This window comes from Callithrix jacchus, chromosome 9 (assembly GCF_049354715.1).
Source record: "Callithrix jacchus isolate 240 chromosome 9, calJac240_pri, whole genome shotgun sequence".
In the NCBI taxonomy this organism is placed as follows: Eukaryota; Metazoa; Chordata; class Mammalia; order Primates; family Cebidae; genus Callithrix; species Callithrix jacchus.
Genome location: NC_133510.1, coordinates 110,473,333 through 110,486,567, shown reverse-complemented (window position 1 = coordinate 110,486,567; position 13,235 = coordinate 110,473,333). Strand labels below are relative to the sequence as shown.

Below are 13,235 nucleotides of genomic sequence, written 5' to 3'. Positions count from 1 at the left end.
CAATCTACACAGTTGCAAAGAGGGACAGAGCTATCCGAAGAGGATTATCAGTGTCTTCCGAGAGGGTCTGTCTAGGTCTAGGGTGAGGGAGCAGAAAAATGACACATGGTTCTATCGGTGGGTCTCTGGGTGTGATATCTAGCTCCCAACTCTGTCACTTACCATCTGTGTGATGTTGGCACAGTTACCTAATGTCCCTAAGCCTTGATTTCCTCCTCTGTAAAATGGGGCAGCACTGCTTTTCCTGGATACCAATGTTTGTTTTGATACTCTCATGAGAAAGTATTAAAGCCTTTCCAGAATTACAGAGCAATACCTAAGCAGGAGCCTCCTTATTAGTTCAGTGGTAGCAGAGACTCGGGGACTTTAGCTAACAATGACCACTTTGTAGGCACTTATCTCCTTTCGGGCATTGTTTGTATGGATAATGCATGTTCATTACCCCACTTTGTGCTCATGCCAACCTCTAGGCAGAGCTCCTATTAATATTTCCACGGGACTCATGGGAAAACTAAGGTCCAGAGAGGTTAACTAGCTTGCCCAAGGCTGCACAGTTAATAACTCCACCGGTGGGATCTGGACCCAGGCAATGGAACCCTGGAGCCCGGGGTCTTAACTTTTAAGCTGTGGGGTCTCCTGAAGGTATGACAAACAAGGAACACTTTGTCGGTTAGCATTAAGAAAACCTCTGACTTTCCCTGTTACCCAGCAGCCCCCGGCTTCCTGCAAAAGGGGAACAGGAGCTGCAAAGGCCTCCAGGGTCGAGAGGAGGGCAATGAGCAGGAGTGCTGAGTGAGCCTGCAGGCAGAATGTCCTCCCCATCCCTGAAAACAGGAGGCAGGATAATCTGGTGGTAGAGGCTGGATTTAGAATAGGACCACAGGAATCTCTTACTTGGCACCTCTACCTACAAGCTGTCCCACCAATGGCTTCCTAATCTGTAAAATGGGAAGATTATGCCAACCTCATGACGCTGCTTCAGGGATTAAAGGAGAGAAATCTTTTGTTGCAATTGATAATCAGCACATAGTAGGTTCTCAGTGAGTGACTGCTCCCTCACCTCTCCCTGAGATGGGCTGTTATTGTAGGTGACAAAGTGCAAGGCATGGTGGCACAGCCAGAAAAAGCCTAGACAAAAATCTGAAGGCAGGAAAGCTCAGTGGTTAAAATTATGAGCCCAGGGCTCTGAGCTGCCTGAATTCACATCCTGACTTTATTATTTACTACCATTGTGATTTTGAGCGTTGTATTTGACCTATCTGTGCCTTAGTTTCCTTACCTTTGAAGTGAGCATAATAACAGGACCTACTTCACAGGGTTTGGGAAATAATCTGTATAAAGCACTTAGAACAGTGCTAGGCATGTGGTAAACATCCACTAAACGCTGACAATTATGACTTTGACCAGCTCTCTTCACGTTCTTGGGCTCTGGGCCTTCAGGGGGCTGTTTCATACTGCAAACTCTCCACGCACACGCGCACACACGCGCGCGCACCCCACTGGGTTTCTGTGCTTTTTGCATTTAAAGCCAGATTATGACTCACCTGAGTGAGTTATTTTACGTCTCTTGCTTTGGCTCAAAATGAGCACACACGCATGCGGCCCCTGAGTGGGCCCTGAGTAATTCCCACCTTGATGGAGGAGAGCCCTGGATACAGGCCTGAGGAATGCAGAGACCACTCCATCCTCACGCAAGTGAGAACGCAGATGCGCTCTCTGACCCAGCCAGAATTTCACTCTGCAAGGGTTGGTTAATAAAACTACAGGAAGACAGGATTTTACTGGGAGAGGAGAGAGAAAAAGAGACGGAGAAGCCAGGCGCAGAGAGAACAGCCAGAGAGAAGCCACACCAGCATCTGTAATCTAAGAATCGGACCGTCCTCCACGGGCCTCGCCGCGTTCTCTTTCATCCCCGCAACTCCAGGGACCTGCTTATTGTTCAGCCCGCGTCTGCCACTTCAACCAGGGAGCCTCACCCCCGGCGCTGCCGAGGTGTACGGGGCGCAGGCTGCCCAGCGGGGCTCTGATTGGAGGGGTGGAGGCTGCGAGTCCGGAGCCTTCCCTCCCCCGCCGCCCCCCGCCCGCCCCCGCCCTACCTGAGCTGGCGCGGCTCGCAGTCCACGCCGGGCAGCAGCAGCCGGGCCGCCTGACGGACGTCGTCGCTGTCCATGGAGAAGCTGCGGCGGTGGCCGGCGTGCGCCACAGCTACCCGGATCCACTCCATCAGCGGCGGCAGCACGAGGAAGGGCCTGCGGTGGGAGGAGGGAGCCAGAGATGCGCGTTAGGGCCTCCCTGGAGGCAGGGGCTGCTGGCTCGGCCCCACCCCCTGCTCGGGCGGATCCCCCTCCGCCTCCCGACCCCCCAGCCCACTCCCCGCTTTCTCCGGAGACCCTGCCTCTGAATTCCAGAGTAGTGGGAGAGCCTTTGGAGACATCCGGACCGCACCGGTGACCCCGGGGCAGGCTCTCTGGAATCCTTGGGCCTCAGTTTCTTCATCTGTAATCTGGGGATAATGTGACTAGGAAAGGCTAGGAGGTAACTGATCTAGGGATATTATCCCTCTTGGCGATCATGTGAACTGAAGGATGAGTCACTTGAAGCACCAAGCGCAGGGTCTGGAGCGGTGGAAAACCAATCAGCGCCCCGTGTTATTTCTATTTGGGGCTCCCTGATTGTGGGCCCAAGCCTAAGGTGTCCTCCAGCGCTCCCTTCCCATCCTCAGCCTGGTCCCTGTCGTCTTTCTGGGACTCTCAGGCTTCAGCTGTGCCCAGGCAACATGCTGCCAAAAGGCTTTCGCACCTGGAAAAGGCTCTCTAAAGAGAGCCAGGTTAACAGGCAGCCTTCCTCAAGACCCAGCCAGGCTGGGCAGCCACCCAGTCCACACCCGCAATTCGAGGCTCTTTGGACTTTGGTCACACCCCTGAAACTCTGAGAGCCTCAAGTTCCCAGCCTGCTAATGGTGTCTTAGCAGGCTGCTGCAACAGTGCCTACGACTGAAGGACAACTTTCTAAGTGCCATGCATTTGTGCCATCTTCCCATTTCTTCCAGTGACTGTAAAATTTGTCTGTACATTAGGATTACTGGAAAAGATATTGAAAAAATAATGACCCTTGAGTCCTGTCCCAGGGATTCTGATTTAATTGGTATTAGGGCGTGGCTGGATACAGGTAATAGGCTTTTTTTGTTTTTTTGTTTTTTTTTAGATGGAGTCTTGCTCTGTTGCCAGGCTGGTGTGATCTTGGCTTACTGCAACCTCTGCCTCCCGGGTTCAAGCGATTTTTCTGTTTCAGCCTCCCAAGTAGCTGGGACTAGAGTTGCACATCACCACGCCCAGCTAAGTTTTGTATTTTTAGTAGAGATGGAGTTTCACTATGTTGACCAAGATGATCTCGATCTCTTGACCTCATGATCTGCCCACCTTAGCCTCCCAAAGTGCTGGGATTACAGGCATGAGCCACCCACACCCAGCCAGGTACAGATAGTTTTTAAAACCTCCCCATGTGAATTTAATGTGCATCAGAATTATCTGGAGGACTCATTAAAATACAAACTGCTGGGTCTCCTTCCCAGAGTTTCTGATTCAGTAGATCAGGAGAGGTACCCAAGAACTGCATTCCTAACCGGTTCCTATACAGATGCTGCTGGTCTGAGGACTACATATTCAAAGAACTTCTGCTCTAAAGTCATCATGAGAGGGCCTGGGAACCATCTGGCTCTGTATCCAGAGATGCTGATTGTGTTAGAGTCCAAGAACATAATTTTAATAGGCGGCCCCTGGGATTCTGATTTAGGTGGCCCAAGGACCACATTTTGAATAACGTACTACGTAGATCCAAAAGGTTTCCTTCCATTCAGCAGGGGTCAGACTAGTGTGAAGCCCGTGGGGTTCCCTGGGTGCAAAACTGAAGGAGGCCAGGTTGTGCAAATATGTTTGGGGCATGTCTCTCGCCTCCCCCCACCCTGGTGCTGCCCTTCAGTCCAGCATGGCTGCCCTGGCATTGAGAAGAGGATGACAGGCAGATGGGCTTACAAGTCAGCCAGCCCCCTTGAGAAATGCAGATGTCATGAGCTTCCCAGAAAGTTTTCGGTGGCAGGTGCCAGGCTTCCTAAAGTCAGATCTATTTATCCTGTGCTAATAATATTCAGCTGCTCAGCCATTTACATCCATCTCAGTTAATCTCATTCATGGTCTCATCTGAATACCTAGGACCAACCTCTGTGCTAGTTATGATTATGCCCATTTCATTGATCAGGAGAATGGTGTTGATCCAGGTTAAGTATTGTGGCCTGGATCACAAGACTAGCAAGAGCTGGGAGTCAGACCGAAGTTACTTGACTGCATAGTCTGTGTGCAGAAACCCCATGTGACACTGACATTCTCTTGTCCACCTTTATAGCATGCACTCTGTTACCCAGCATGCACCTGTTACCCCAGGGGAGCTGGCAATGAACTCTTGCTGGCATGCAATGGACTCATTCCTGTGCATGCAGCTCAGCCTCCTGTCTGTAAGCCTTTGAACCCTTTAAAAATCCACATCCCACTCAACCTTCAAACCACAGGCTAAAATGCCATTTCTCCCTAGACGTTCCTCCTGACTTCACCCTATTTGAATCCCTTGCACTGTGGGGCCCACCCCAGAGGACTCCTCTGGCCTTACCCGCTGCCTCTGCAAATGCCCCATTAGAATGTAAGCTCCACCAGGGCAGGGAACTGGGACTTCTTGGATCACTGCTCCAGCCGTAGCCCCAGGACGGTGCCTGGCAGACGGTAGGCACTTAATAAATATTTGCTCATGACACATACTAAGATTTCCCAATTTCTCACTGGGTGAAACTGATAAAATTGAGTTCCTGGACCTGTGGACCTATCTGTAGGGCAGACTCTCAGGGATTTTCTGCCTGAATCAGTCTGCTTCTTAGGCTGTCTCCCTCATTCTCTCACTCTCTCCATCACCTAAACTGAATTAGGCATTCAATAAACACACACTGACTTGAAATTGAATTGGATTCTACTGTCTCAGGTGAACAGAACTTATTTTTGTCAGCGTCTCCATCACTGTTGGAAACTAGCCCCAAGTGCTCAGAGGACTCCTCTCTGGGTTATGTTTCAGAGGCACCTCTCCACATCATTCCTTTGCTCAGTGGCCCCAAAACACGGTCCACAACCCTGAGTCCCTGGGGGGCTGCATCTCCATCACAGAACTGCCCTTGGGCTGCTGCCTTTCATGTGAGATGCCAAGCGAGGCCCAGGGCACACAGCCAATGCCTGCTGAATGCCAAAGAATAGCAACAAGAGGCTCTGCTGCCTTCAAAATAACACCTTTACGAAGACAGCTGGCAAGCCCCAGAATGAGACACCTTGAACCCCAGGATTCCAGCCTCTCCTAGAATTTTCTAGGTACCTATTCTCTCCTTTCTTTTCGTCACTCTGACCTTAATAGTTTATAAGCTCATGAATTCTTTGCTAGAAACTCATTTAAAAATCTTCTTATCTTGTCTACGCAGTGAGGAAAAAATGGCATTATTTGTGATGTGTTCTTTGGAGGAATTGGAGATGGGAAATAATTTGAGGGCCTTGAGTCAAGGACAGGGTGGAGAATGCTGAAGAAAAAATCTTGCATTCTCTTTATATATATATATGTAATTTTTTTTTAAGAGAACGATGTTCCACTGGTTGTCTCCTTTATTCTGAAGTTGTTTGCAGTGACTAAAACCCAAAAGAAGCTTGAGGAGCTCATGGTTTAGTGAAGTGGTTCTCAGGTTTCATTGAATGTCAGAATCACATGGAGAGCTTGTTAAAATGGCAATGGCCATGATTTTACACCCAGAGTTTGGGTCCAATAGGTAGGGCATAGGCATCTGTATTCTGAATGAGCTCCCCTGGAAATTCTGGAGCAAGCCAGGTTTGTTAATCCCTGACCAGGTGGCCTGAGATGAACAGAGGAGGGAGATGGTCCATTCAATCAGGACAGTGGCCATCTACATCTTCACTGTGGTGTTAGGAAAGGTATGCAGGGTGGGACTGGAGGCTTTGGAAGGAAAGAGAAAGCCCTGATGGGTTTCCTGCAGGGTCACCCAGCAAGTCAGCTCAGGAAGGTCACTGAATCCAGATTCAAGAAGGAGGTGGAGAACATACACAGACACGGCCTTCCTCTGAAATGGTGAAGAGAGAGCTGATGATGAGGCTGATCACCCGGGAAGGAAAAGGAGTTTGGCTGGGGAGTCTGGGTACTAGCAAGGATGTTATGGGATGTGGGGAAAGCCTGGTTTGGGATTCTGCAGAACTGAATCCCAGCCCTGGATCTGCCAGTAACTCACTGGAGGGTTCCTCTGGCCCAGCAACGTTTTGGCTCTCAGTGTCTTCACTGTAAAATGGGGTGGGTTTGGATCAAATGGTCTATTTCAGGGCTCAGCCAAACTTTTCTGTAAAGGGCTAGCTGGTAAGTGTGTTAGGCTTTACAGGCCACATGGTCAGTCTCTGTTGCTACTGCTCGATGCTGCCATTGCAGTGAGAAAGCAGAAGTAGCCCAAATGATACACAAACGAAGGAGCTTGGCTGTGTTCCAATAAAACTTTATTTACAGATTCAGATGGCAGGTCAGAGGTGGCTACCATTAGCCTGTTTGCTTCTTTCCAATGCTAGCGTTCTTTGATTCTATTGGAAAAGCCAGTTGCTGGGGGCTTAGGAAGTATCTGGTGGGTGGAGCAGGGAAGATGGAGAGAAGACCATGAAGGTCCTAGTGATAGGTACAGGAACCTTAGGGGTCATAAGAAGATGGAACCCTCCCACAAAGAGGGCATGGTTGGACATGGGGACTATTGAGCTACAAGCATATCCAGAGGGAGTAGATTAAAGGTATTGGAAGGGTTGCTGAGGGCGAGGTTGGAGATGTGGTAAAGAATGCGGAGTAGGTACAGAACCTAGCAGTAAGAACATCCATGGGCTCAGGAATTCGTCTCAAATGCTAAACTCCTTGTTCTGGGGTTCAGAGAAAATAGCTGTGGTTATGGGCTGAACTGTGTTTCCCCAAATTCCTATGTAGAAGCCCTAACTCACGGTACTCAGAATGTGCCTGTATTTGCAAAGAGCCTTTGAAGAGGTAATGAAGTTAAAATGAGGCCATTAGAGTGGCCCTAATCCAGTTTGACTGGTGTCCTTAGAAGAAGAGTAGATTAGGACACAAGAGACAGCAGGGTTGGGTGTGCGCAGTGGGGCAAGGGGGTGGCCATGCACACCAAGGAGAGTGGCCTCGGAGGAAGACAGCCCTGCCAGCAGCTTGATCTGGGGCTTCCAGCCTCCAGAAAGGGGAGTAAATCAATTTCTGTCGTTTAAGCCACCTAGTCTGTGGCATTTTGTTATGGCAGTCCCAGCAAACTAATATACCTGAGGTTTGACATTTTGAAGAAAACTTGAACAAAGGATCCGTAAACCAAGAAATCCTATTTTGAGGTTTCAGTCAGCAGCAGAGGGTCTTCAATTGGAAGCGCAAACTCTTTAGAAAGCTGATGGTATTTGGTTTCCTTCAACCTAGTGCAATAGGGGATGGGATCAAAGCCATTTGAGGATTGCACAGTGCTGTGGTTAGGAGCATGGGCTTTGGAGAGAGACTGACTGGAACTGGATTCTAGCTCTACTTCTAGCAGTGGGGCCTTGAGCAAGATATTTCAATTGTCACGCCTCGGTTCTCTCATTGGGAAAATGGGGATAATAATGGCATCCACTTCAGAGGCTGTGGTTGGCTGAAGAATGCCCCCCACCCCAACACAAGATGTCCACCTAGAACCTGTGAAAGCTGCTTTATCTGGCTCAACGGGCTTTGCACGTGTGATTAAGTTCAGGATCCTCCAGGTGAACCCTAAATGCAATCACAAGGGTCTTTATAAAAGGGAGGCAAGAAGGTCAAAGGAGAAAGGAAAAGAAGGAGTGGAAGAGGTGGGAGCAGTGAGAGGAAGAGGCCATGAGCCAGGGAATGCAGGCGGCCTCTAGAAGTTGGAAAAGACAAGGAAATTGATGATCTCCCAGAGCCTCCAGAAGGTACCAACCCTGTTTACACCTTGAGTTTAGCCCAATGAGAATGATTGTAGACTTCTGGCTGCCAGAACTGTTAAGAGAATGATTTTGTATTAAGAATCCATGTATGTGGCAATTTTTTACAACAGTCACAGGGAACAAGTGGACAGAGTTATTGGAAGAACTGAATGGGAATGATGTACCTAGCCTGGCACCCAGTACCGAGAAAGTGCTCAGTAAATGGTGGCTGTTCTTATCATCATCACCAACATTCTTTTTAGCATCACTCACCTCCTCCCTGCCAGATGCAGGAAAAGGCCTTGCTACACGGAGCGACATGGAGGGATGTCCCTGCCTTTTCTTTTCAAATAGATGCAAACCTCTGCAGTTGCTATAGCCTTCCCTTTGTAAACGATGTGGCTATGACTTTTCATCTTTGTTATTTGTTGAGTGTTTCTTAGATGGGGAGGAATTTAGATATTTGTGGTCTAGGAAGCTCGTAATTCCAGAGACAGAGTGAAGGAAAAGCAGCTAAATTGATAGTAGACTATACCCGGTGCCGGTTTCTATAGCAATACTCATTGTAACATCACTGGATCTGTGGGCACCAAAGCCAGGAAGGTGGCAAAGTTTAAGAGGGGCCACAGCTGGTTATTGTAGTGACAGCCTACTGTGCAAGGTGTGGTCCCGCTGTCCATGAGGGTGGTTCTGCAGATGGCCTGGAGTGGGAGGAGCCAAGGTAGTGTTCCAGGTCAGCGCTTCTTACATGTTTCTATGCCTTTGAATCACCTGGGATCTTGTTAAAATGCAGATTCCAGTTCAGAGGGTCTGGGGCAAAGCCTGAGATTCTGCATTTCTTTTTTTGAGATGAAGTCCCACTCGGTCACACAGGCTGGAGTGCAGTGGCATGATCTTGGCTCACTGCAACACTCCGCCTCCCAGGTTCAAACAGTAGCAGCTGGGATCACAGGCACGTGCCACCACACCCAGCTAATTTTGTATTTTTAGTAGAGATGGAGTTTAACCATGTTGGCCAGGCTCATCTCAAACTCCTGACCTCAGGTGATCCACCTGCCTCAGCCTCCCCAGGTGTTGGTATTACAGGCGTTAGGTCACCACATTCAGCCAAAGTTCTGCATTTCTAATGAACTCCTAAGTGATGATGCAACTGCTGGTCTACGACACATAGTTTGAGTAACCAGGACCTACAGAGAGTCATGACTCAAGCCAGAAACCAGGGAAGCTGAATTCGGTTATTCTGTTTAAGCAGAAGAAAAAGGGGTCTCAGGCCCAGGAGACAATGGAATAGAAGGAATTGAGCTGGTGCATCAGATTGGCTGAGCCTGGTTCACGAGCTTTTGCCGTGCTGCAAGTGAGGCTGGGAAAAGCTCTCACCTGGTGGCTTCTGTTTTTATCTTAAAGGTGGGTTCTGTCTCCACCAGGATTCTCATTTAGTCTTCCAACAACCCTATGAAGCCCTTCAGTCTTGGGGAGTTTGTTCTGAACCAGACTATTTTGTATTCATAGCAGTATTTAGTATCATCCTGGGAATATAAACACTTGAGAAAGTCACCTTGTGATGTTAATTTTATGTATCTACTTGGCTAGGTCACAGTATCCAGATATTTAGTCAAACACTAGTCTGGATACAACAGTGAATTTTTAGATGAGATTAACATTTAAATCAGTAGGCTTTGAGTAAAGCAGATTATCTTCCATAATGTGGGTGGGCCTCATCCAAACAGTTGGAGGCATTAAGAGAAAAAAAAGATGGATTTTTCCCTAAATAGGGAATTCTGCCAGCCAAATACATTTGAACTTGAGCTGCAACCTCAACTCTCCTCTGGGTCTTCAGCCTGCTGGCCTACCCTGCAGTGTTTGGACTTGCCAGTATGTACAATCATGTGAGCCAATTCCTTAAATCTGTGTGGGTTTATAAAATATATTAGCCAGGGCTCTTCAGAGAAACAAAACCAGCAGGATATGTGTGTGTTGATCAATCTGTCTGTCTGTCCGTCTGTCCACTCATCATTTATTCCATCTATCCATCTATCTATCCACCCACCCATCTATTCCACCCACCCATCCACCAATTCATTCACCCAGCCACCCATCCATTCATTTATCCACCCACACATGCATCCATCTATCCATCCATCCATCTACCCACCCATCTATTCCACCCACCCATCCATCGATTCATCCACCCAGCCACCCATCCATTGATTCATCCACCCACACGTGCATCCAATCCATTTATCCATCCATCCATCTATCCACCCATCTATTCCACCCACCCACCCATCCATTCAGCCACCCAGCCACCCATCCATTGATTGATCCACTCAGTCACTCATTCATCCATCCATCCATCCGTCCGTCCGTCCGTCCGTCCGTCCGTCCGTCCATCCATCCATCCGTCCATTCATCCACCCATCCAATCTCCCCTTCTTTCCACCAACACATACACACATGGAATGGGTTCTGTTCCTCTGGAGAACCCTGACTGACACACATCTGCAGTGGGATTTAGTTGGATGCAGGGACATAGTCTTCTCTTTCCACTGCTGATTCTGCCTCCCTCACCTTCATACACAATTGGCTGAGGCAGGGAGATCCCATGGAGTCAGGCCAGATCCCCTGGAGGATGACTTCCCCACATCCTACCTATGCACAACACACCACTTGGGAACCGGGAATCAGAGGCCTCATGGGTAGAGTTAGTGCTTTTAGGGAAAAGTAAGCCATTTTGTACCAAAGTACAAGTCTTTTGCAGTGTGAAGGTCGCACCACTTATAAGTGATTATATAAATTGCCTGAAATGGAGCAAGTGGCAAAGGGCACAGGTGAGGAGGTGATTTCCAGGGATGGTGCCCAGGCACATGTGACTGACCAAGGAAGCATCTCTGGCTTTCCAGCTGTACATTTTAAGATGATGACTTAGAGGGATGAGGGCTGCAAACAGTGCTGAGGACAGGCAGGTCTAGGCAGAAAGAGCAAAAGTGAAGCATGAATAACAACCTCTGCCCTGCCTGCAAACAGCTGCACGTCCCCTAGCCTTCATTTCCCTTCCCATCCCAGAGACAAATTCCTTTTCTCTTCCCCTATTCTGCTTCCCTGGGGATGTGGCTCAATCTTTTATCTCCCTGCAGTCCCATGACTTCCACCTCCATCTCCTCTCTGTATGTTTCCCATAGGTATTTAGGCATTCAACACACTCCAGGCTCTCGTAATTTAAATAGGATGTGAGCAAAACTGTAAGAATTCATGGTCCTCCTGGAGCATCAGCCTGGAAGCTCCATCTAGTTCTCCATCTTCAGGGAGCCTCCAGATCACCTGGGGAGCTGGTGAAAATGCATGTTCCTGGGTCTGTGCCCATGTGCTTGGTGTATTAGTTTCCTATGGGTGCTGTAGCAAAAGCACAAACTTGGTGGCTTGAAGCAACAATCTGGTGGCTGTATTTTGGACCTCTGGCCTCTCACAGTTCTGGAGGCCAGAAGTCCCAAATCGAGGTGTTTGCAGGGCTTCCCTTTCCTCCTGGAGATCTAGGGGAGAGTCTGTTCCTTGCTCCTTTCAGCTTTTGGTGGTGGCTAGCATTCCTTGGCTCGTGGCTAGTCACTTTAATCTGTTTCTGTCTTACATCACTTTCTCCCTTTTTGTGTCGAACATTCCTCTCTCTTAAAAGGATACCTGTGATTAGCTATAGGTCCCACTCAAATAATCCAGGAGAATCTCATGTCATAATGGAATCACATTGGCAAAGACCGTTTTTCCTTAGAAAGTAGCATTTTCATGTTCTGGGCATTAGGACCTGATCACTTTGGAGTTATTTGTGATTTACCCTGTTGCACTTGGCATCTGCATCTTATCCATTCTCTGTAGGTATTTTCTGATGCCAACCAAAGGCTGAGACCCTCAGGTCTAGAAAGTTCCAGCTCTGAACTGCAGGATGCTCAGCAAGCTCAGTGTCCATCACACACCACATGGGACCAGCCCGCCAGCCTGCCTCTCTCCTTTAGCTGCTGCCTGTCCACAGACCAGCCTGGCTTAAGAAGGCAGAGGCCTCTGTAGCAGGAACCTGATCTCAAGTGGGGTGGGATGATGATGGGGCCCAGGATATAAATGGCCCGGGGAGGGGAGCCGCAGCCTCAGAAGTGGAGAAGCCACAGGCTCTGTGTGGGGCTGCCACAAAACACTCCTTACAGGCTCAGGCACAAAAAAATAAACATCCAGGAGGCAGCAGAGGCTGCACAGCTTCATATCCTGGGAAACGTGGCTCTAGAAGCCTAAAAGGGCAGGGCCTGCCCTGGTCAGGGCCAAGAGGCAAAAGCCAGGGTAGGCTCCTAGGGGTCATGTGGGCCTGCTTCTGCCTCCAAAAAAAAAGATCATAAAAATTAGCAAAAGGCAGCATTCAGCCTTACAAAGGAAACCCACCACACCTTCAAATCTGGTGCTGATATGGTAGAAAGGGTATGTTTTCTGAAGATATTTGTGCCCAGGCTTCTTCATTTGCTAGCTGTGGGACCTTGGGCAAACTACTCACCATCTCTGTGCCTCAGTTTCCTTGTATGTGAAACAAGGGAATTGTAAGGCCACACCTCAGGATTGTTGTAAAGATTAAGGAGAGAATGTCTGTAAGGTGCTTAGCACATAGTAAATGCTTAACAAACGTAGCTACTATTGAGGGCTTGTTATAGGTGAAGCAAGGCTCTGAGAATTTTTCTGATGTTAGCTCATTTGATAATGACAAGAGCCCTAAAGTAACTGCTATTACTAGATAATGAAACAGAGGCACAGAGAGGTTATCTAACTTAGCTAAGGGCACACAGCCCTTAGCTAAGTGAAAGGATATACTGCAGGCAACTGGGCTCAGAGCCAGGTCTATGACCCATGCATGCTATCATTTCCAGGCAGAGGCTAACAACATGTGCAAAGGCCGAAAGGCAGCCCGGGGCTTGGGGCTTTGGGGGGCCTCAGCTTGTTGTGAAGGGCTGAGATAGAGAGAGCAATGGAAAGAGAGGGACTGGTGGGAGGCAATGCTGGAAAGAGAGGGAGGGGGAGGAGCAGACAGGTTTGGCCTGCAACTTCTGGAATAAAACGGTAACTTCCTAATATTTTTATTATTCCTCAGATAGGACTGCCGTTGAAAAATACAAAATCAGAAACGTATTTGAAAAGAAACATCAAGAATGGATTGATATCCATTCTCACTGGAAACAAGAA

The 13,235-nt window shown here is 48.6% G+C and overlaps 1 protein-coding gene across 6 annotated transcripts in view; it reads right to left on the bottom strand.

Moving 5' to 3' along the window:
• Positions 1 to 13,235, bottom strand: part of ABTB3 (ankyrin repeat and BTB domain containing 3) — a 349,042-nt gene that overhangs the window by 78,323 nt on the left and 257,484 nt on the right. For 5 of the 6 annotated variants that reach the window (XM_002752947.5, XM_017976347.4, XM_035257465.3 and 2 more), the window contains exon 4: positions 2,097 to 2,249. In XM_002752947.5, coding sequence (XP_002752993.2) covers positions 2,097 to 2,249 — 153 coding nt within the window. Of the gene's footprint in view, positions 1 to 2,096; positions 2,250 to 2,395; positions 2,581 to 13,235 lie in introns of those variants that run through there. The other variant, XM_078337191.1, reaches the window with a different exon arrangement.